This window comes from Mesoplodon densirostris, chromosome 9 (assembly GCF_025265405.1).
Source record: "Mesoplodon densirostris isolate mMesDen1 chromosome 9, mMesDen1 primary haplotype, whole genome shotgun sequence".
Lineage (NCBI taxonomy): Eukaryota > Metazoa > Chordata > Mammalia > Artiodactyla > Ziphiidae > Mesoplodon > Mesoplodon densirostris.
In genome coordinates, this window is record NC_082669.1 from 14,845,195 (window position 1) to 14,870,387 (window position 25,193).

General features: G+C 39.5%; 2 protein-coding genes across 2 annotated transcripts in view; one reads left to right on the forward strand and one right to left on the reverse strand.

Moving 5' to 3' along the window:
* CCDC146 (coiled-coil domain containing 146) overlaps positions 1 to 25,193 on the reverse strand; it is a 113,943-nt gene that overhangs the window by 82,723 nt on the left and 6,027 nt on the right. The window lies entirely within an intron of this gene.
* Positions 706 to 4,893, forward strand: FGL2 (fibrinogen like 2). The gene is made up of 2 exons (XM_060108629.1): positions 706 to 1,315; positions 4,101 to 4,893. The coding sequence occupies exons 1-2, from the start codon at positions 706 to 708 to the stop codon at positions 4,805 to 4,807; spliced, it is 1,317 nt and encodes a 438-aa protein (XP_059964612.1). The 3' UTR covers positions 4,808 to 4,893.

The following is a 25,193-nucleotide window of genomic DNA, read 5'->3' on the forward strand; positions in this document are numbered from 1 at the left end:
GCAAGGATGTCTTTTAACGGTGTTTTTGTCAGTTAGACATTCCTCCTATGCTATGCAGTGGTCGGAGAAATAGAAAGCAGCATTTTCTTCTCTACCAGTTTTCTTCCCTATTCAAACAGATGAAACAAAAGTCCACTGCCAGAACCAGAAAGCTGAGCTTCATTATATTTAAAATTTTAAGTGCTTGAGATTTCACCTGAAAGCCCAACGTGAAGCAAATACAGAATTCTCAATGCCTCATTCCAAGAAGGAAAAAGAACCATTTCCATTTTTGTAACATTTCTGGCCTTCACATAATCTGGATAACTAGCACATTCAATTTTATCTTTAAAAGCTATTTACCCCACTGTGGAGTTAAGTCTCATGAAATGATGTACTTCAAGTATAATTATTTTAAGATTCGAGATTTTTCTTGTGCTTTTTAAAAATAAAAGATGAAAGTGAAACTTGTTGAGTGTGTGCATCTGACTAACTGCAGGAATTCCAAAGCGGATGGTTTTGATTGAGAACAAATAACAGTTTTGGGCACACTGACTTTGATGAGGACGATCTCCTCTCTGCCTCCGCGTTTCTGAGACTGGTGATGCAAAGTGCTCCCGCCCTTTTCTGAGAACACGGAAAGCCTGACTCAGGAAGGCAGCGGCAGCTCTTAAAAAGAGCTCCAGCCCGGCCCCCTTCCCTGCTGGGGCGAGCGCCACCGCAAAGATGAAGCTGGCGAAGTGGTGCTGGCTGAGCTCGGCTGTCCTTGCTGCTTGTGGTTTTTTGGTTGTGGCAAACAACGCAACAGAGGAAATTAAAGATGAAGTGGCCCAGGACGCCTGCCCGGTGAGACTAGAAAGCAGAGCGAAGTGCGAGGAGGGAGGCGACTGTGCCTACCAGGTGAACCTGCCCCCGCTGACTATTCAGCTCCCCAGGCAGTTTGGCAGGATCGAGGAGGTGTTCAAAGAAGTCCAGAACCTCAAGGAAATTGTAAAGAGCCTGAAGAAGTCTTGCCAAGACTGCAAACTGCAGGCTGATGACAACCGAGACCCGGGCAGAAATGGACTGCTGTTACCCGGAGCTCTGGGAGAAGCTGGTGACAACAGAGTCAGAGAGTTAGAGAGCGAGGTTAACAAGCTGTCCTCCGACCTTAAGGATGCCAAGGAGGAGATCGACGTGCTTCAGGGTCGCCTGGAGAAGCTGAATCTTGTAAATATGAACAACATAGAACATTATGTTGATAGCAAAGTGGCAAACCTAACATTTGTTGTCAATAGTTTGGATGGCAAATGTTCATCTAAGTGTCCCACTCAAGAACAAATACAGTCACGTCCAGGTATGTATAATAATGTTTTCTTATCATTTGTTCATGAATGTTATATAGCTAGACAGTATCTATAAACATTAACCTGAGCATATAAGTTAAAGAAAGGATGAATTATATAAGTTAAGCCTTTTATTCATCAAGGTAATACAGAAAAAACTATTATCTTTGCACATGTGCCCACAGAAAGGAATAGGACCTAATTACAAAAGTCATGAGTTCTGTACACGTTAGAAAGCACTTTCAATTTCAAAGATCTTATTTGCTAATGCCAGAGCTACACACAAGCAGAAGTGGAAGGAGAGAATTTCTTTTTTTTTTTTTTAAAAAAAAACATCCTTATTGGAGTATAGTTGCTTTACAATGTTGTGTTAGTTTCTGCTGTATAACAAAGTGAATCAGCTATACATATATATATATCCCCATATCCTCTCCCTCTTGAGTCTCCCTCCTACCCTCCCTATCCCACCCCTCTAGGTGGTCACAAAGCATCGAGCTGATCTCCCTGTGCTATGCGGCTGCTTCCCACTAGCTATTTTACGTTTGGTAGTGTATATATGTCCATGCCACTCTCTCACTTACTCCCAGCTTCGCCTTCCCCCTCCCCATGTCCTCAAGTCCGTTCTCTACGTCTGCATCTTTATTCCTGCCCTGCCCCTAGGTTCTACAGAACGATTTTTTTCTCTTTTTCTTTTTTTTTAGATTCCATATATATATGTGTTAGCATACAGTATTTGTTTTTCTGACTTACTTCACTCTGTGTGACAGACTCTAGGTCCATCCACCTCACTACAAATAACTCAATTTCATTTCTTTTTATGGCTAAGTAATATTCTAAGAGAATTCCTTAATGTTTCAGTGAGTTTAACTTATCTCTTCACTGAAATGTTTGAAAACAGTAGAGTTAAGGCAGTGTTTGTGGTTGTACTCTGTTCTTTGGAAATCAGTTTATTTGTGTGGTCAGGTGACTGCTCCTTATACGGCAACAAGAGACCTCTGAAAGATTTTAGCAAGTAATCTGCAGTTCATAATCCCAAATGTCTAGTGGAAATGGGAGATTTTATAGATGGGATAAAAGCAGCTATATAGCTTCATATGTGTGCAAAACTCTTTGCTTTGAGACCTAGTGGCCCAAAAACATTTTAAGGGGAGTTTTGGCATGCCACTAAGGGAAGGAATACATTCTTATTTCTTCCTCTCTTTTACTAGAATTCAAGCATGTAACAATAGAACCCATCTTCCCCATCCAGATTATTTGCTGATAATCTGAATTAGCTTTAATAAATAGATGTTAAAGGCCATAAACCTAACTGCCTATTCTGCCCACGAACTGCTAGCTGTGGCGCTGGTTCCCCCAAACCCTGGTTTTTCCACATGAGTTTCTGGGACCATTGCTGATGGTGGTCTTATCACACTTTGGAAAGCCATGTCTGCATGAGTGTGAGGTTGAAGGAATATGGTGCCTGAAGCAGAGAGCATGGTCCTTTGAAACAAGCACCTCATGCATCTTCCCTAGGTAGATTCCCCAGGGAATCTACCCAGTGAAGGTATTTGGGAGATTCCAGGACCACTGTTGCTAATAGTCCCAGCTGCCTGCATCTAAATGTGCCCTGCATATTGCAAGGCAGAGTTTCACATCTTGTGTGACATACGTGGGTGAACATTAGATGTGGCACTGCATGGCAATTTGTAATGACAAGAACAAGATTCTACTGTCTTTTTTTCTACTAAGTTTTGGGGAACTATCTGAATATTCTGAGTTCTAAGTACACATGAATAGATTATTTGTGGCTCGTAAGTGGCTTGTATTAAACTTGCCTGATCCAGTACCAACTTTTAAAAAAATTATTTTGGAGTAAACATCTGTATTGGTTCCTACAGAACCACATTAACTGTTTATTACACTAATCCTGAGCATAATCACCTGTGGTTTCCTTCTAGAAACCAGACACGTGAAACACTAGCTAAATATTTTCCTGGATAATAAATTCAGAGTAAGAATATTGGTATATTATTGAAGTTTTTAAAAACAACTTACGCTTCTGTATCTAATTGTCAAGCAAGTAAAATAAATGGAAATGTTGATCAATGCTGTATTTTAGAATTTTAATAAATCATTTGGAACAATCCTATAAAACTGCCTGAAAGTGGAGTCTATCAGCCTCTTTAGGTGAAAGGATATAGAAGCCTGTGCTTCCTCTGTATACATGGAATGCAGTTGTAGGAGAGTTGGAATCATCTGACTTTCAGGACCAAGGGATGCAGTGGTCACAAGGACAAGCTTTGCAGCCAGCCAGATCGGAGCTCTGTCCCGGCTCTGCCCTTTAAAGCTTCTGTGAAGCTGGGCAAGCCACGGATCCTTTTGGAGCCTAATATTCTTTCTCACCAGCAGGTTGTTAATAATATCTACATCATAAAGTTCATGTGCAGATTAAGTGTGAAAATGTTATCAAGTCTTTGGCAGAATCCCTAGAACACATGCGGAGCCCTCACTACATATTACTAAGTTACTAAAACTATCACTTTTATTTCTTCTTGTTGTTGTTTGTTGGTGGTGGTGTCAGTATTATTACCAACCAAGACTGTGTTGGGGAGCTTTGTCTGCTTTATGACACCAGGTTCTTGTTCTGAGGCGTTAACAAGCATTTGCTAAACAGGTTCAAGTAAGTTTAGCTGAGCAAGGTTTCATTATCACCATTGATCAAATTATAAAACTGCTTTTGTGCATATAAAGAATTCTTTAGATGCCTAGTTTTTATCAACAAAATCCAATGCCTTTCTTTTTTCACCCCTGCAGTTCAACATCTTATATATAAAGATTGCTCTGAATACTACACAATAGGCAAAAGAAGCAGTGAGCTCTACAGAGTTACACCGGATCCCAAAAATAGTAGCTTCGAAGTTTTCTGTGACATGGAGACCATGGGGGGAGGCTGGACAGTGCTGCAGGCACGTGTTGATGGAAGCACCAACTTCACCAGAACATGGCAAGACTACAAAGTAGGCTTTGGAAACCCCAGAAGAGAATTTTGGCTGGGGAACGATAAAATCCATCTTCTGACTAAGAGTAAGGACATGATTCTAAGAATAGATCTTGAAGACTTTAACGGTGTCAAACTCTATGCCTTGTATGATCACTTTTATGTGGCCAACGAGTTTCTCAAATACCGTTTACACATTGGCAACTATAATGGCACAGCTGGAGATGCCTTACGTTTCAGTAAACATTACAACCACGATCTGAAGTTTTTCACCACCCCGGATAGAGACAACGATCGATACCCCTCTGGGAACTGTGGGCTCTACTACAGTTCAGGCTGGTGGTTTGATGCATGTCTTTCTGCAAACTTAAATGGCAAATATTATCACCAGAAATACAGAGGTGTCCGAAATGGGATTTTCTGGGGAACCTGGCCTGGTATAAGTGAGGCACAACCTGGTGGCTACAAGTCCTCCTTCAAAGAAGTCAAAATGCTGATCAGACCCAAGCACTTTAAGCCATAAATCACTAATGCTCATTCTTTTGGGTATTCATTACCTAATAGGGCAATTAATTCCTTCAGCACTTTGGAATATGTTTCATACTCTTTTTCCATGGCTTAAAATTTCTCTCTGAACAATGGGTTCTTATGCTATACAGCATTTGAAATAAAGCTGAAAAATATGCCATTTAAAGAAGTCCTTTGTTGCTGTTATCCAGATAAACACTTGCAAGCAATTGGGAATATTGAGAATCACACATTAGATTTATAATTCTCTTAATGTCTCTTATTTGAAAAGTTTTTACTCATATTACTCACTCTAATTAAAAAAATACTTGTTTATTCAGTAGGTTAGATTTTACACAAGTAACCTGTATTTTGACTGTGACTTAAACACGTCTTTTCAGGCTATAAATAGTTATTGGGTATTTATTTCTAAATACCCTATTCCTCATTCTGAGATAAACTTACTCAATTTATGGCATTTACAGCATTTTAATTCCCAAGCAAAGGGAAACATTCGTAATTATACCTGTTCCTGCACTATTGGTGAAATGTAAAATTTTATCATTTAAAATATTTTAAAAGGTGATAGCATAATGTCACCCCTAAAAGCATTCAGAAAATGAATTCAACCTTAAAGACCATGGTTTAAAGGTAATTCATTCATAGTTTATAACTCTTTAGATGTTTGATGGTAAAAACTGCTTTAACATGAAAAATATCTTCCTTTGCTCTAATGCAATTGTTTTTAATTTAAGACTGCTCACTACTGTGCGAGACTACTAGTAGACTTTCTTTTGGAGAGGTAGGTGTGGGTGAGGAATGAAGCACTTATATATAGGCCAATTTTATATCCAAAGCGATAATATCATTAAGTGATTCACTTCATAGAAAGCTAGGTTTTATAGGACAAATAGATAAATCTATTTGTAAAAAAATATGAATTTTGAAATATATAGAACCGTAGTTCAAATATTATATATTTCAACCCTAAATGGTATATTGCTTGTTTTGCTATCAGAAGATTCAAATACGGGTGTTTATTTTTTTTAACAAAACAGAAGTATCTGGAACTTTTATAATCCATTAATTAATTCCAGAATGCAAAAATGATATTCAAAAGATTATAAAAATAGTTTGTTAAATTTCACCATTTTAAAAAGGGACCATTTCAGAGAGAACAGCTGTATTCTAATGCACGTTTAAAAAAGTGCTCTAGGATAAAATTTGAAAAGGATACACCATACTGTATGTGAGTCATAGAAATACATTCAACCTTCAATTTCTGGTGTCTGTTTCTACTAAAGTAACCAAGTTTTCAAAAATAAATTCACAAAGATGCAGCTTTACCCATTATTTGAAAATGATTAAGGAGGATAGTAGCTTTAGGTAAGAAGTTAATTTTTCAACTAATGTCTTTTATAGAAAATTCTAATCAAAAAGAAGCAAGATATTCTTTTAAAAATATATAACATACAAAGTGTTCAGGTAAACATGATGCAAACTATATTATTAATACTATTAAAATACTAAAGCAAGAGAAATGCAAATAGAATTAAGTGATGACAAAAATATAAAATATCGTTGTAGATTTCAAAGGCTTCATATCTACTCAATGTAAATGTTGTAACTAATTCTTTATTTCTCTCTCTGTTCTGTTTTCTAAAAAAGACTATGAAGATTTTGATATTATACAATGTATTAATTTCAGATTAAGAGCATTTTCACTTACTATATATAACCATTAATATATGTATAAGTTTAGGGAAATTTCTGTGATAAAAATGGACTCCTTGGGCTTCCCTGGTGGCGCAGTGGTTGGGGGTCCGCCTGCCGATGCAGGGGGCGCGGGTTCGTGCCCCGGTCTGGGAAGATCCCACATGCCGCAGAGCGGCTGGGCCCGTGAGCCATGGCCACTGGGCCTGTGTGTCCGGAGCCTGTGCTCTGCGGCGGGAGAGGCCACAGCAGTGAGAGGCCCGCGTACTGCAAAAAAAAAAAAAAAAAAAAAAAAAAAAGGACTCCTTAAAAAAATACAGTTCTAAAGAAAAATAGCTCATATAGCAAGTGTCCAGTGATTTAATAGGAACTAGGTATCATTTCAGGAGAATTTGGCAAATAATTCATTAATCTACGTAAATACTTAAAAGCTTATCTTTCTATCTTTCCACCTTTTATTAAATAACTAAAATTTTATTTCCCATTATACTTTTATGGTAACTTTCTAATAACAAACTCTAACATAGAAATTCCTTTTTGAAATCATTTCATGTCACTTATTATATTATAAAATATATTTTAGATTTTGATAATCTTTAACATTGATGGAAATAGATTATATGAGAGTCTTTTGCCTTAACATAACTGTTCACTAATATATGCTAATATTCATAAATGTGGATTGACTACTAACCAATACATTATTTTAGTCTTGTCTCGGTTTCATTTTACTGGCTAATATTTGTTATCTTAATTAACAAATTATTTCTGAGCTTTATCATACTTTGAAAATATTGACTAAAATTAGGCCTTTAGAAATTCCAAATGGAACTGGCTCATGTTTCACAGAAGAAAAATCAGATTTTCTGATAAGTAGTAATGCTCTAAATGAAATGATGACACATTCATCCAAGAGCTTAACTATACCACAATAAAAGATATCCAGATAACAAAATTCGCTGGTCCTTATTTCTGAACGGCTACCCAAGGAAAGGATAGAAGGTTTATAGGTAAAGGATGATGGGTGATGTCGTCATGATAAGCTCTTGCTTAGAGTTCTTATTTTCCTTTATGTATAAATAGGTTTATGTTTTGTGTCTTTAAAAACTTTGTGAAATAAAAGATTTAATCTTCCTATCTATTTATTTCTTCAATGCAGACACATTAAGTATTATTTGTAAAATAATTTTTATATATTTACTCTTGGCTGAAAACGTGCATAATGTTTACCTAACTAGACAATATCTTTGACTCTGTGAAGACTTTAATGAGTACTCTTTCATTAACAGGAAGACAGAGACAAACACAGGAACACCATTATCTTATTTCCCCCTAGAATACTGTTGACACATTTGAAATACAGAAGTTTCAGTTTCGTTTTGCAGCGTTCAACTCCATCTCCCCTTTTTTCCATCATTCTTTGTTGCTGTTCTGGTTTAGCCCTCATCATCCTCTTAGGATAATGCAAGCCCTTCCTAATAGTGACCTGTGCCCCCAGTTTGAATCTATTCCAATCCATCCTCCATATCACTGCCAGAGGGGTTATTCAAAAATACAATTCTGATCATGTTATTTTCCTGCTTAAAACCTGTCAACAGCTCCTCATTTTGTATATGATAAAATCCAGCAAATAGGCACCTTCGTGAACCGATTTCTGCCTACCCTTTCAGTGTCCTTTCTGCCACTACTCACACTCCTGCCAAACTGAATGCCTTGTTGTTCTAGTACAAACCATGTTCTCTCATATTTTCTGCCACTACTCACACTCCTTTCTGCCACTACTCACACTCCTGCCAAACTGAATGCCTTGTTGTTCTCGTACAAACCATGTTCTCTCATATTTTCATTACTTTGTGTTACTCTTCCCTTGGTCTAGATAGAATGCCATCCTTGACCCCCACTGAGTTTTGTCTTATTATCCGTAATTAAGAGCAGGGACTCAGCAGCCAGACTAACTAGGTTTGAATTTCAGCTCCATTATTTGCAAGCTGTGTGAAAACAGGCAAAATCACTTAATCTCATTGTTCTTTGGTTCCTTCAATTATAAAACTGGGATAACAGTAGAATAGAATTATTGAGACGATTAAATGAGATAGTATATGCAAAGCACCTAGAACATACATATATATTATCCTCCTCCTCCTCCTCCTAAATAATTATCTTTCCTGGGCAGTCTTCCCTGATGACATCAGGAGGGATTTGGTGCCTTGTCTCTTTGGTCCTATACCGTCCTATATATTCCTTATTATACATTACATTACATTATTATACATACATTACATACATTACATTATTCCATAATCATCTAGGTTCTACCCTAAAATCAATCTGTCAGGCTAGAATGTAAAGGAAATTTGAGACAAGAGTGTTATTACTCAAAGTGGTTCATGAATATGTTACCATAGATGAAGAGCTGTAGTCTAAAGAAGCCAGAGTTACAACTGGGGAAGGAGTAGGTACCATCAAATCTGAGGATCTGGGAGATTGTGAATGCAGTTTAGAAGTGATTGACTTCAGGGGAGGATATGGCAAGACAGGATCACATACACTATAGCATTGCGTACATAAGAATGACAAACTTTTAGAAGGGGTTCTAGGAACATGCCTCTGGGTATGTATAATGCAGAGGAGTATGGTTGTACTAGGCCAGACAGTGATTGTTCTACCTGGCTGAGTTCCTAAAGAAAAAAGTAGTTTTTCATACTTATACCATATTGCAAATTTGAAATTAATTTTAATCATACCAAATGCATAAATGCTTTAATTTTTTTAAAAAAATTGTAGCTTAGACTAAAGACTCCTTTGCAAACCACCTTCAATTCCAATGTCCTCCCTCTCCCCAGAGGTAAGAAGCAGAGTTGGCTGAATCCAAACTCGAATTTCATTCTGTGCATTGCCAATTTGCAATGTTTACTGAATCGTAGCTCTGCCAGGTTTCTTTTGTTTACTGATTGGGAAGAGTTGGGAGTGAGAATAGAAGTGAGGGAAATTGGGGGTACTTGGAGAACTCGGAGTCCCCTGAATTCCCAAATGTGACTGAGCCTCCATGACTCCTTGAAGTGGTCCCTCCCCCACATTAGATAGAGGTCTTCTTGCTGAAGGCACTGTTGTCTTCTTTCCTGAGGGAGTAATCTTTCAAAAAAATTTTTAACACAATTTTTAAAGGTGACTTTCCATTTACAGTCATTACAAACTATTGGCTATACGGCCCATGTTACACAGTACATCCTTGGGTCTATCTTATACCCAATAGTTTGTACCTCCTGCTCTCCCACCCCTATATTGCCCCTCCTCCCTCCCCACTGGTAATCACTAGTTTGTTCTCTATGTCTGTGAGTCTGCTTCTTTTTGTTATATTCACTATTTTGTTGTATTTTCTAGATTCCACATAAAAGTGATATCATTTAGTATTTATCTTTTTCTGTCTGGCTTGTTTCACTTAGCCTAATGCCCTCCAAGTCCATCCATGTTACTGCAAATGACAAAATTTCATTCTTTTTTATGGCTGAGTAGTATTCCATTGTATTTATATACCACATTTTCTTTATCCATTCATCTGTTGATGGACACTTAGGTTGCTTCCATATCTTGGCAATTGTAAATAATGCCACCATGAACGTTGGGGTGCATGTATCTTGACAGCTACATGTAAAAGAATGAAATTAGAACATTCTCTAATACCATATACAAAAAATAAACTCAAATGGATTAAAGACCTAAATGTAAGATCAGATACTATAAAACTTGTAGAGGAAAACATAGGCAGAACACTGACATAAATAGCAGCAATATTTTTTTGAATTTGTCTCCTAAAGTAGAGGAAATAAAAGCAAAAATAAACAAATGGGACCTAATTAAACTTAGGTTTTGCACAGCAAAGGAAACCATTGAGGGCTTCCCTGGTGGCACAGTGGTTAAGAATCCGCCTGCCAATGCAGAGGACACGGGTTCGAACCCCAGTCCAGGAAGATCCCACATGCCGCAGAGCAACTAGACCCAACGCCACAACGACTGAGCCTGAGCTCTAGAGCCTGTGCTCCGCAACTAGAGAAGCCACCACGATGAGAAGCCCGTGCATCGCAATGAAGAGTAGACCCAGCTCGCCACAACTAGAGAAAGCCCATGTGCAGCAACGAAGACCCAATGCAGCCAAAAATAAATAAATAAAAATAAATACATTTTTTTAAAAAAGGAAACCAATGACAAAAAAAAGACAACCTACTGAATGTGAGAAAATATTTGCAAATGATATGACCAGTAAAGGATTAATATCCAACATATATAAACAGCTCATACAACTCAACATCAACAAAACAAACTACCCAATCAAAAAATGGGGAGAAGACCTGAATAGACATTTTTCCAAAGAGGAAATGCAAATGGCTGGCCAGCAGGCACGTGAAAAGATGCTCAGTATCACTAATCATCTGGGAAATGCAAATCAAAACCAAATAAGATATCACCTCACACCTGTCAGAACGGCTATCATCCAAAAGAACAGAAACAACAAATGTTGGCGAGGGTGTGGAGAAAAGGGAACCCTTGTGCAATGTTGGTGGGAATGTAAACTGGTACAGCCACTGTGGAAAACAATATGGAGATTTTTCAAAAAACTAAAAATAGAACTATCATATGGCCCAGCAATTCCACTCCTGGGTATATACCTGAAAAAAACAAAAACACTCATTCTGAGGGAGTGATCTTACTTCTCCTTTATGCTCCTCCATCCCACTCCTCAGCATCCCCAGATCTGTAACCAGGGCAAGACATGCCCTCTGGTCAATTATAAAGTCAAAGTGGCGGAGAAGCCTTTATACAGCTTTGCTAATTTATATCAGCAGAAAGCTGGGGAATATGCATAAAGACATTTTGAGGTTGCTTGACTAAAGAAGAAAAAACAATTTCATATGTGACCGAGTTCATTGATATAGGTATATTTACCAGAAATTCTGAATTCAATGGGCTAGTTTGGGCAGATGTGTTTGGTTCCAATAGTTTGATTAGTTAACACCTACCTAAAGCAGAAACTAACACACCATTGTAAAGCAATTATACTCCAATAAAGATGTTAAAAAAAAAAAAACACCTACCTAGATTCAACAGCAGCTTGTATTAACTAAAGTTGAGAAGCCAAAAATGTCTTGGAATTAAAAGATTTATGAAGATAGAAATGTTAGAGTGGAGTTTGCTGTCATTCATTTAAAAGGTATTTATTGAGTGTATATGATGTGGTCTTCAAAGAAGACCAAAACAGACAAGACCCCTATACTCAGGAAGTTTATATTTAATCAGAAGAGATGAATAAATAAACAATATATGATAAATGCCATGAAAAATTAAGCAGGGTAAGGAGAGCTAAGGAGTATCAGAGGAAAGGTGCTATTTTATACAGGTGGTCTGGGGAGACCTCTCTGTGGAGGTGACATGGGAACAGAGACTTAAAGATACGGGAGAACAAGGCAGGCAGATATCCGGAGTATGCTCCAGGCAAAGGGAGCATCAGGCGCAAAGGTGCTTGGCACGTTTTAGGGTCAGCAAGGAGGCTGGAAAAGCAGGCAGTCTTGGGTGGGAGGGGTTTGGGAGATGAGGTCAGAGAGAGCTCGGGGAGTTGGGGTTCAATGAGAAATGCGGGTGGGGCTGCCAGATCATCTAGACCTTGTGAGTCACGGTGAGGATTTTACCTTTTACTCAGAGTAGGTAAGAGCCGTAAGGGTTTTGATTACAGAAGGTACATGATTTCATCCAGTTTTAAAAGCGGGGAATAGACTGTTGGGAGACAAGATTGAAGCATGAACACCAGTTTGATGGTATTTGCAATAACCGTGGAGAGTGACGGTGGTTGCAGTGAAGTGGATCTTTAAGAGAAAGGGGTGGACAGTGGAAAGATTTAGAGTTATCACAGAGAAGTACGGGATTTTAGCCTGAGCAACTTGAAGGACGCAGCCGCTGTTGACTGAGATGGGGAAGAACTGCGCGGGGGCGCTGTCTGGAAAGCGTGTGGGCGGGCGGGTGAGGGGTGGGGACCCGCAGTTTTGAATCTTCTCAGTTCAAATATCTATAAGACATCCAAGTGGATGGCATCTGGATGTTAGTGTGATGCTCAGGGAAGGCATCTAGGTCGCTAGAATATAGATGGTAATGTATCTGTGGGACTAGATGAAATAACCTAGTACATAGGTGTGCGTGGGGCAAACGCTTTCACAGAAGGGGTTGGAGATAGGGAGGAACCAGCACAGTCGTATCCCATCCACCCACCCCGTAAATGTGTCACTTGAGAAGTCCCAGGGTTGCTTCCTTATGAAGAGCGCAGAGATTTCTTCCTACTGGAACAGATACGTTCTCTGGATTGTTTGAGATTTGGGTGTGCTTTTCCTTGCTCCTGCCAGCCACACTATTTTGTTGGGTTACTAGATGTCTTAGCAGCCATGATGTTGCTCTACTGTGGATTTCTGCAAATCATTGCTTTTGACTTAAGCAGTCACTTCACAGTGAAGAGAGGAAGCAGTGACGTACTGAAGGCTCAGATAGTGCATCTTCTGGGAGACACCAGCTTGTGAGGGTGGAGGGTTGTCATGCAGGATGCAGCGTGTGCATGCACGTGTGTGTGTATGTGTGTACGTGTGCATATAGCAAAAGAAATATGAACTAGGCCACAGACCAAAAACCATTCTGTGTTAACAGTGTAATGCCCAAGTTTGAGGAATCATGTATGGACATTTTAAATCATTAGAGCACTAGTTTGCTATGATTATAAACCTTTAGTTAAGCAACTGGTTTTACTCCTTTTCTCTATTTTTAAGACAGTAATGATCTTAAAACTTGCTTCTTTCACAAACATTCTACAATAGTTATCCAAATTAGAGGTAACCTAAGTCTTGTATTTCTAATAGCTTTCAAAGAGCTTACACTGGAATGGCTATCAATACATATGACTGGGAATCTTCACTTACGTTGGGTCCAGCTGCAGGTAGAAATGAGAATAGTTCTCTGCATATGGGTAGGTTCCCCTTGTGGTGTGTTGATGCATGTACATGCACACATACACACACATGCACACACACCCCACATGTACACATATATACATGCATGCTTATATATGGTATTTGTAACACATCTGCTCGAGCACACACACCCCACATGTACACATATATACATGCATGCTTATATATGGTATTTGTAACACATCTGCTCTAGCACACAAGGAAACCTGCCCATTGAAATAAAATAGACATGTAGCTCTTACATGTAGTCAAAAGTCAATACAACAAAAATCACACTTGGGGGCTTCCCTGGTGGCGCAGTGGTTGAGAATCCGCCTGCCGGTGCAGGGGACACAGGTTCGTGCCCCGGTCCGGGAAGATCCCACATGCCGCGGAGCGGCCGGGCCCCTGAGCCATGGCCGCTGAGCCTGCACGTCCAGAGCCTGTGCTCCATAACAGGAGAGGCCACAACAGTGAGAGGCCCGCGTACCGCAAAAAAAAAAAAAAAAAAAAAAAAAAATCACACTTGGCCAATAGCTAACTTATTTTAAGCAATGTTATATAAAATAGATTGTCATAAAATAGAACTTCAGGCAGTGTAATTCCCTATAACACATTCTGTGCTCTTAGTGCACCTGTTATTCCTTGAACTGTTCCTTCTGTACTGCCTCTCCTCTCCTCCACAGCCCCATAGCGTGGCTCCTTCTACTTTGCTCTTTCTACCTCCTCAACAACTTTTCTGTCCGCTTAGCAGCCTACTGTCCCCAAGCTCATACTCAATTCTGCCTGTGCACCTTTGCTCACCTAAACTCCCAGGGGTAAACCAAAATTAAAACCATGATCTAGATAACTGGTGATCAGCATCTTACTAGGCTTCACACAGTAACTCAAAACGATCTTCATTATTATTTTTTTTATGTTGATGTAATCCAATTTATCGATTTTCATTTTTGTTGCTTGTGTTTTTGGTGTCAAATCCTAGAAATCATCGCCAAACCCAACATCATGAAGCTTTTGTTTTTTTGTGTTTTTTTTTTTTTTTTTTTTGGCTGTGCGTGGGCTTTCTCTAGTTGAGGGTGAGCGGGGGCTACTCTTTGTTGCGGTGCGCGGGCTTGTCATCGCGGTGGCTTCTCTTGTTGCGGAGCACAGGCTCTAGGGTGCAGTCTTCAGTAGTTGTGGCTTGCGGGCTCTAGAGTGCGGGCTCTAGAGCGCAGGCTCACTCAGTAATTGTGGTGCACGGGCTTATTGCTCCTCAGCATGTGGGATCTTCCCGGACCAGGGCTCGAACTTGTGTCTGCTGCATTGGCAGGCGGATTCTTAACCACTGCACCACCAGGGAAGCCCAATCTTTATTATTTTATTAGCCATTTTCAGAATGAAATCTGCACTGTAATGCTTAGAATATATACTCTTCTTTTGAAAGCAAAAAATCACATTTTAAAATAGACAGCTTTTTTTTTGTTTTAGCCCCTTAAAATAGCTATTACATTTATCCTTATTATCTTAATCCAATAAATATTTATCATTTGCCTACTATGTGTATAGCATGGTGTGACGTGCTTATTAAATTATTTTGAATAAGATTTTTCCAAATAATAACTTTCTAAACTCTCAAAATATAAGTTTAATCTCTAGCATTCAAGATTTTCTCAGAGTGGGACTTCCCTGGTGGCACAGTGGTTGGGAGTCCACCTGCCAGTGCAGGGGACACAGGTTCCAGCCCTGGTCCGGGAAGATCCCACATGCCGTGGAGCAACTAAGCCCGTGTGCCACAACTGCTGAGCCTGTGCTCTAGAGCCCACGAGCCACAACTACTGAGCCCACATGCCTAGAGCCTGTGCTCTGCAACAAGAGAAGCCACCGCAATGAGAAGCCTCTGCACTGCAACAAAGAGTAGCCCCTGCTCGCCTCAACTAGAGAAAGCCCGTGTGCAGCAATGCAGACCCAACACAGCCAAAAATACATAAATAAATTAATTTAAAAAAAGATTTTCTCTGAGTGATTAAGGATGCCACTGTTTAAGATGAATTGCTTCTCTATTACAAAAGCCCTCATACAAAGGTTCAGCATATTTGGACTCATATAGAATCTGAAAACTTGCTCACTTTCTATCTCTGGAAATTGGTTTTCTCATCTTCTACAAGAGGCAAGTAATTTGTGCTTATGTTGTGAAAGTTTATCAAAGAAGGGACCACAAAACTATTTGCCTACATTTATTTCACATTCAGTAATGAGTATCACACTTTTTTTCAGTTAATCCAAGTAACCTGTTTTAATTTTTGTTTAGCGATTCGGCTTCTGAATACTCATAATGATAAGCAGCTGTCCCTTGCCGTGTGCCAACCATGTGCTGGACACTTTCCTAGGAGCATTTCCAATGTTATCTCTGTTGCTGAGGTTAGTGCCACAATAAGGAGGTAAAGACTTTAAACCACTAAAGTCTTCCCTGTGGGGGGAAAAAAAGAAACAAACAATCTCTGTTATCTACAAACTCTGTATCATGTGTGGGCCATTATCCATTTTCAGCTTTCCTGGCTTTCTCGCTGTTTTTCTCATGAAATGGACTAATTTTCTCTGATAAATAACCTGTGGAAATTCCATGGTAAAGTACATACATTGTAAACCTCAGTATCACCCCTGCTCTGATTTTCTGTGTGAATCTACAAAGTGGAAGATTATTCCAATTAAACCTTAATTTAGGGTGAAACATCTCTTTTGTATCTTAACAAAAACAATTACATAATATTCTGTTGACAAGAGATTTTTTAAAAAAAGAATTTATTTTCAAGGGTGTTAATGTCCCTACTTAACCTAGTGGTTAAAAATTATTTATTTTCTGTAGCTAAGTCAGAATTTATAACAATTCTGACAGAAAACGCAAGCAAGTTTCTGTACTCTCCAAACACTGTTTTACTTCCATGGTTACATGGCAGGATTCACAAGGAAAACATTCCCATTAAGTACAAAGCACTTTGTAAGTTCTTTGGGAGCCAAAAGATTTCTCATGTAAACACCAAAGTTCTTATTTTCATTTGTTATATAAAATAATTCTTTTAAAATGCAAATATCATTTATAAATGAACGGTGCTGCTGATGGTGACTTTTAAAATTTCTATCCTATAACAAGTAAAATTTTTGTCTTTATCTGATCAAGCAAATGATTAAAAATCTAGAGCGGCTCATGGGTATATCATGGGTAGTTATGGAAGTTGAATGGTTATATAAGTTACGGTCTTTATGGTATGGTATTTATGGGGTTGGTATTTAACAGGCTGGACTGCTATAGTAGAGGTTCTTGAACTGTGTCCCCAGTGACCCTAAGGTTCTGTAGACATATTTCATGAAGGTTAAAGGAAGTGGGGTAGGGGGAGATGCCAGGAGAATGTAGGCTGCATGAAACACTGTTCACCTCGAATAGTTCTGCTTTTATATCTTGGATTTTGAGGCTTCATCTTCAATTTCACTTAAAAGATTTTGTTCTGTTTTCAAAAAATATTTGAAAATCACTGCCTCCCCATTGCATATCCCTTGCTCAGTCAGCAAAAATAAAACTGAAATAGATGTACAATGGCTCTAACTTGTTATGATATTTCTTTTTTTTTTAGAATTTTATTTTATTTTATTAATTTATTTTTGGCTGCATTGGGTCTTCGTTGGTGTGCGCGGGCTTTCTCTAGTTGCGGCGAGTGGAGGCTACTCTTCGTTGCGGTGCACGGGCTTCTCATTGCAGTGGCTTCTCTTGTTATGGAGAACAGGCTCTAGGCACGCGGGCTTTAGTAGTTGTGGCACGAGGGCTCAGTAGTTGTGGCTCATGGGCTCTAGAGCGCAGGCTCGGTAGTTGTGGCGCACGGGCTTAGTTGCTCCGCGGCATGTGGGATCTTCCCGGACCAGGGCTCGGACCTGTGTTCCCTGCATTGGCAGGCGGATTCTTAACCACTGAGCCACCAGGGAAGCCCCAGATATTTCTTACTTTAAACATTTAAGTATCTGAGAATTTAGGTGGACTTGATGTGGAAAATGCATTCAGAAACTCAGGAGAAATTTCCTTTCTTTAAGTGTGCCTTGTAAAGTAGTGATTCAGTAGTGTGATTATTTTGGTGGAGGATTTTACTAATTACTGTGTACATCTATTCCTTTGAAAGTGGCATGGCTACACATGTTACAGTGCACTAAGGGTTTGCAAGGAATATCAAGAAGAATAGCAAAGGCTTCCTGCTTTCAAAGTTCCTAAAGCTACTATAGATTAGCTTAAAAAACAGGAAAGAAATAATAAGTGGCATATGGTACAAGCACTATGCAGGGAAGTTACAGCAACAGAAGTGTTCCCATTTTGTCAAGGAAGTGGCATACTTTAAGAAGGTGGGGTCTGAGCTGTCCTGGAAAAAATGCGTAGAATTCTGAAGCACTGAAGTGTGGAAAGCACTCCTGAGCTGTGTAGAGGATGAGCAAAAGCAGGTTGGAAAATCAGGAGCTAGTTAGGAAAACAAGGATACGTCTAATGTGGCCGGAGCATAAGGTATATATAGCAGAGAACAGTAAAAAAAAAAAAAAAAAAAAAAATTAAAGAGAAGAAAGAAATGGTGGATCAGATTGTAGAGGGATTTGACTATAAATTCAAGCAACTGATATTTAATCCTTATGTTAATGCAAGAAAAAAATCAAATCTAAGTGCCTACAATCTCCCCCTGCCACCTATTTGATTGTTCAGTTCTGTGCCTGGACCTGAGGTGATGATGGGATACTGGGTGGGGAGGAAAACTGGAAGGAACTCTAAAGACTGTTTTATAAAATAATGAAATGGCCAAAGATATCAAGGAGAAGAGGGGTGTAGATAGAAAGGGGGAAAAAGCTGCCTGGGGATGGGAAAAAAAGTTTCCAGGGAAGTTTTTAAAGAGGGGGTCAAGTTGGGTGTGTGTGGGAGAGGCATCTGCTTTGATGAGGAATTTTAGGAAGTTTTGCCGCATGACGTGCTGTGGAATTCCCTCCTCTCTTCCTGAAGGAACCTTCAGTACAGTCAAGTTGCTTTCCACAGTTTTCTGGAGGCAGATCTGTGTTTCCTTTGGCTGTGCTGAGATGGGTTTTAGGGTGGAAGAGAGATGGCTCCCTTTTGTTCAGTTCACAAACTATCTGCATAGAGCATGGGGGTTTCCCCAGCGCCCCAGGGGGACTGGAGCTGTGGTCCTGGTGGTGACAGGACATGTGAAGGGGAGAGAATGGGGAGCAGCCTTCACCTCTGCATCCTTCACTTCTATATCCACCACATCCAACTCTGTTTTACATATTGTGCTGCTGTGTATGATTTTTACTGGAAAGAAAAGTGATAAAAGCAGTTTAAAAAGAGGGTGAAAATCACGATGGTAGACAGTGAGGTACCCCTGAAGGTGAGAAATGTACTATTAGTGTAAAATGAGGCTCAGAGAACTTACATGGCTTTCTGAAGCCTGTCTGGCTAGTACACGCAGAGCAAGGACTACAACCCATTTTCACTGAACCACTCTTCCACTCCCCACAACCTCCCACCAATCAGAGATTTTCTTTCCAAACCATTAGTATTTAACATAGTTTGAGCCTGTCTATTCTTAGAGGTAGTCTCTATAGACAGCAAAATTCCTGTCTACTTAATCTGAGGTTGATGTCTGGTAATGCTTGTACCCCCTTAATTCATATCTCTGATGCCACCCAGGTATACTTGTTTGCCTATACCTAGGTATGCATGGGCTGGGAATATGTAAAGAACATTTGCCTCAGAAGATAATGGACTTGGCTTGAGGTTCTAAGCTTCCCGTCATCTCCTCTCTATTTCTCCTTATACCGACATACATGCCAGACAGAATAAAGGTTAAAATATGATGACTCAAACTATCAATGTACTAGGAGAAAACACAGGAAACAATTTATGTGTCAGAGCGCCAAAGGTCTTCTTAAGTAGGACATAAAATCGTGACGTTGTAAAAGAAAAGATCAGTAAATTTAAGCACATAAAAAATAAACTGCCACATGGAGAAAAGCCACCTTAAGCAAACTCAAAAGAAATCCAAAAGCTGAGAGAAAGAGTTTGCAATGCGTATTATACACAAAGGCCTACTTTCTGTATGTATAAAGAGTTTCTATGAATCTCTAAGAAAAACTACACAATAAAAAAAAGGAAGAAAGGATGTGAACAAAATTTACGAAAAAAAGAAAGTACAAATAGGTCTCTCCATTAACCGTGCTTCCAGCTTCTGTAAAGTTGATGCTTTACCATCTGCCCTACATGCCTGTGCCAGATACGCCTTGTTCCAAACCACCTGATAATATGCCTGAGTCACCTTGCCTCCCTCACTGTCCTCCTCCCCCACCTTAACAAGAGTCCTCCTCCTGGGAGGAGGATAACTTTTCAAATGGAAACCAACCAATCCAGAGTCCACACCCTCAGCCATCTCGTTTATTAGGCCCTCACACTCTGGTCAACTATACAACTGCCCTCATCATCCCAATGCCGGGTGCCAAACAACTAGGGACATCTCCTATGCCCCAGAGCCTGCTGAAGTTATTCACACTAGCCAGTCCTAAGCTGCTTCCTCTGCCTCATCCACTCCTTCCCAGGGAAACAACAATAAAGGCTCTTGCCCACTGTTCCTCCCTCTCCCTCTGCCTCCTGACCCACCTGGTGCTTCCCCACGTGCCCCCCCCCGCCCCCGCCCATGACATGGCATGCCTCCTTCTTTTAGGAACTGTGAGTAATAAACTATCATTCCAGTGGCAGTTGTCTCCTGACCTGTTGGCCTTCCTATACCTCACATTTTCTATTAATACACTATATTTTATTTATCTGTCTGTCTATGTATCTATCTATTTATTGGCTGAACCCCGAGGCTTGCGGGATCTCAGTTCCCCGACCAGGGATTGAACCCGGGCCACAGCAGTGAAAGCGCCAGATCCTAACCGCTAGACCACCAGGGACTCCCGATACACTATATTTTAAAACAATCTTAAACATATGAAAAGATGCTCCACTCCACTCCTTTTAACGTAAATGTAAATAAAGACTATGATGGGATAAACTTTTCCCCCAACAGAGTGACAAAAGTTGAAAAGTCAGACAGAGCACAGTAAAGAGACATTTATTGTTGAGGGGAACATAAATTATTACAACCTTCATGGAGGGAACCTTAGCAGTAAAAAAAGTCTTTTTAAATACACAAACTCATGATCTGGCAGTTCCACTTCAAAAGTATTGAAAGTAGGATCTCAAAGAGATACTTGTACACTATGTTCATAGCAGCATTATTTGTAATAGCCAAGAGATGGGAGCAACCCAAGTGTCCACTGACAGCTAAACAGATAAACAAAATGTGGTATGTACATACAATGGAATATTATTGTCTTAAAAAGGAGGGAAATCCTGTCACATGGTACAACATGGATGCATCTTGAAGACATTATGCTAAGTAAAATAAGCCAGTCACAAAAGACGAATACTGTAAACTATGAGGTATCTAAGAGTAGTCAGATTCATAGAAACAAAGTAAAATGTGGTGGCCAGGAGCTGGGAGGAGGCGGAAATGAGAAGGTGTTGTTTAATCGATAGAGAGTTTCAGTTTTGCGAGTTGAAAAATTCTGGAAATTGGCTGCAGAAAAAGGTGAATATACTTAGCACTACTGAACTGTACATTTTAAAATGGTCAAGGGGTTTCCCTGGTGGCGCAGTGGTTGAGAGTCCGCCTGCCAATGCAGGGGACACGGGTTCGTGCCCCGGTCCGGGAAGATCCCACATGCCGCAGAGTGGCTGGGCCCGTGAGCCATGGCCGCTGAGCCTGCGCATCCGGAGCCTGTGCTCCGCAGCAGGAGAGGCCACAGCAGTGAGAGGCCTGCGTATGGCAAAAAAAAAAAAAAAAAAAAAAAAAAAGGTCAAGATGGTATATTCTATGTTATGTCTATTTTTCCACAATTAAAAAAATTTTTTTGAATGAACAAACCCATTGATCCAGCAATCCCACTATTAGGAATTTGTTCTTTTTTTTTTTTTTAGTTCTTTTAGTTCAGGGGCTGTCTTATTTACTTTAATATTCCACATTGTACTAGTACAGTTCTGTTTTTGAGGGTTTTCAGTAAACATTTATTGGAGGTAAATTCTACTGACTTAAAATATGCTCACTTTTTAAAATAAGAAGGTGTACTAGTGTTAATATTTGGAGCTATGGATAATTTTCTAAAATAATGCCAATGTTTAAGATTTTTATAGAAAATAGTTACACATTTGATTAAATCTGAGACATCATTGAATATATGACACACCATTATTTTATGTTCTACGGAGATAGGAAAAAAATGCTGTCAAATTATGACAAAATGCTTTTTTTTTTTTTTCGGTACGCGGGCCTCTCACTGCTGTGGCCTCTCCCGTTGCAGAGCACAGGCTCCAGACGTGCGGGCTCAGAGGCCATGGCCCATGGGCCCAGCCGCTCCGCGGCATGTGGGATCTTCTCGGACCAGGGCACGAACCCATGTCCCCTGCATCGGCAGGCAGACTCTCAACCACTGCACCACCCGGGAAGCCCCAAAATGCTTTTTAATCACTTGAATTTTTATTTTACACTCATTGAGTTTTTTAAATTAATTTTTATTAGAGTATAGTTGCTTTACAATGCTGTGTTAGTTTCTCCTGTACAGAAAAGTGTATCAGCTATATGTTTACATATATTCCCTCTTTTTGGGAATAGGAATTTGTCCTTTTAATGTAATTATTTCAGTGTGAAATGAGGCACGCCTAAGGTTACTGACTCTCTATCATTGTCTGTAAGAGCAGAAGATCGGAAATAATCCAAATATCTTATAATAGGGATTTGATTAAAGTATGCTCCACCGTGCATTGAAATACCATGCAAACATTAAAAAGAACATAACAGTTGCATGTATATGTGAAAAAAGCAAGTACGTATATTACACTACCACTTGCTTGTTTGTGCGTAGACTTCTGCAAGGCTATATAGGAGACTGTTAATGTCGGTTGCCTCTGGGGAAGGGGACAGCAGACTGTGGGATGGGGTGACTTTTCACTGTGTACTATTCTGCACCTTTGAATTTTGTACTCCGGTAAGTCCCCTACATAGGAACCTTCAAGTTGCCAACTTTCAAAGATGCGAACGTGCGTTCACATGTCCAATCACGTAAGTTAGTTCACATGTCTGGTGTATATTGTCACGTGTGTGCATCCTCTACAAGTGGTTGTGCTTTTGTGTACTTTACAGTACTGTATTGAGTACAGTAGTACAGTATCTTTATTTCAAGCCCAGGATGTCCAGAAGCAAGCGTCAAAGCAGTGGTATATAGCCAATTGTGTTAGTTGGGTACCTAGGCAAACTTTGTTGGACTTACAAACAAACTGGACTTACGAAGTTGCTCTTGGTACAGAACTCATTTGAATGTAGAGGACTTACTGTACTGCATATTTTATGTATTAGAAAATAGTTAAAAAGAAAAAAACACTAACCTCGTGGCTGAAAAAACTTTAATACCTGGCTCTCTGATATTCTATTCTTTAACTTCCTAGTCTGGCTTGTATCTCACTACTTGACCACTGAGATCCTGATCTTCTTGGCCTAATGAAGACTGTAATGACTACTTTGTTTTAGCAGACTTTTCTGGTGTTCACTACTGCTGACTCATTTACTGATGTTACCTGTAAATCCAGTTGCTGAATAGCCAAATTCCCAATCCTACTCCCCTCTGCTTTATTCCCCAAAAATCTCCCCAACAGATAAGAGTACCATCTCCCCATCCACCTATATAACATAGATTTTAATCAAAAAAGCATTATTTATTTTTTTAATTTTTATTTTATTTTATTTTATTTTATTTTTTGCAATACGTGGGCCTCTCACTGTTGTGGCCTCTCCCGTTGCAGAGCACAGGCTCCGGACGCGCAGGCTCAGTGGCCATGGCTCACGGGCCCAGCCGCTCTGTGACATGTGGGATCTTCCCAGACCGGGGCACGAACCCGTGTCCCCTGCATCGGCAGGCAGACTCTCAACCACTGCACCACCAGGGAAGCCCCAAGCATTATTTATTTTAATCCTTAAGCTTCCATCTTTGTGACTAATATATTCAAATAGTTCTTGGATTACTAAAGGTACTTTGTTTCTCAAGATATACATTCTCTACTGAGAACCACAAGCTATCAAAAGCCAACTTACTTTCTCTCTCTGAAAAACTTTCTTTCTCAGAGGAAAAAACAGTACCATTAAGTACTTCTCCTAATCCTTATTTTAGAAAGCAACATCTGTCCACAGTGACTATTAAAAAAAAAAACCAGCATCCGAGTTTAGAGTATTATTTTAAATATTTAAATCAACTTGCTACAATAGTAGCTGAAAAAAGCAATGAAAAATAAAGAGGTAATTAAAACTTTATTAAGTATGTAATTAAAATAAACACATGGGCATGCATGCACACACAAAGGTTCTCATTATGTCAGTAAAGGAATCAAAAACAGGAAGGGGAAATCAAGAAGCATTAACCACACAGGTGAAGGAACACGTGCGGCCGAGGGTAGAGCTGCTCCCTGCTGCATTTGCCTCTGGTCCCAAGCCCGGAGTCTGACGTGTGGTGGATGCTCAGGAAAGATTTTCAGAATGAGTAGAAGGAGATAAGCTCGCAGACAGGAGGCAGAAGAACTGCCAAGTCCTCTCTAGCCCCAGTTTTCAACACTCTGTGACTCCCATTTAACACTGATCATGTGTTCAGATAGCAGAGTCTTTTGCGACAACACCCCCAGATTCCTGGCCAGAATCACCTTGAAGGTGCCAAGGGTGACGATATCCTAACATGGGGCCTTCTTTTCTCTTATCCTGAGTTCTTGTACAGTGTATGATTTTTACTGATTGAATTTAGGGGTGCTAATCTACTTTGCAAAGTGGAATATGGCTTCTATGCCTGTAATCCTGATATAAATATATATCCTGATATAAATACATATCCTGATATAAATCTCCAATTTTTGTAAATAGATATGAGCCATGTCAATACACCAAATGTTTAAGTGTATGCCAGGCATGAACCACAGTCTTCTTCCACATTGGAAAGATTTTAAAATTTCCACCTTACTGTCAAAGTAAAAAAATAAAATAAGACCCTTTATGGGAAAAATGGAACCTATCTGTATTGTTTAATAGATAATCAGTCTGTTTAAAGTTTCTTAACAGCCAAACAAAACCTTGAAGAATTATTCTTGTAAGCCTGCCTCAATGTCTGAAAGAAAAGTGAAAACCTGCCAACAATAGCACGCCTTGTGGAAATATTTTAAAAAGAAATTTAGCAGTTTTTAAATGCCTATTCTCGAAGTACAGCTATTAGTGAGGTGTGATAACTAAGAAAGGATAGGGAAACCGAAGAGAAATATTTAAATAGAGAGTTAAAATATTTATCTTTATTTTTTCTTTTAATATACAGTTTACTTAAAAAGTCTATTTGTAAAACCCTAAAATAGCAGTGTTTAAATGTGTGAATGTCAGGTGAAATGTGTGTCAGGCTAGGAGACAGGAGACGGTTCCAGGCCTGGCTCTGCATCTGCCTAGCTGTGCAAACCAGGGCAAGTCTCAATCTTTCAGAACCTTTAAGATGGAAATAATGATATCTCAAACTTCCGTATGGAATCATTATGAAAATTAAATTATATACTTGAAACTACCTTGACTGTAAGCTCCTTGAGGATGGGAATCTTACACTTTC

What these genes read in the sequence shown, in the direction of transcription:
- FGL2 (XM_060108629.1), top strand. Translation starts at nt 706, where the DNA reads ATGAAGCTGGCGAAGTGGTGCTGGCTGAGCTCGGCTGTCCTTGCTGCT. An exon ending in ACAAATACAGTCACGTCCAG is followed by an intron (nt 1,316 to 4,100) that starts GTATGTATAATA and finishes TCACCCCTGCAG; the next exon opens with TTCAACATCTTATATATAAA.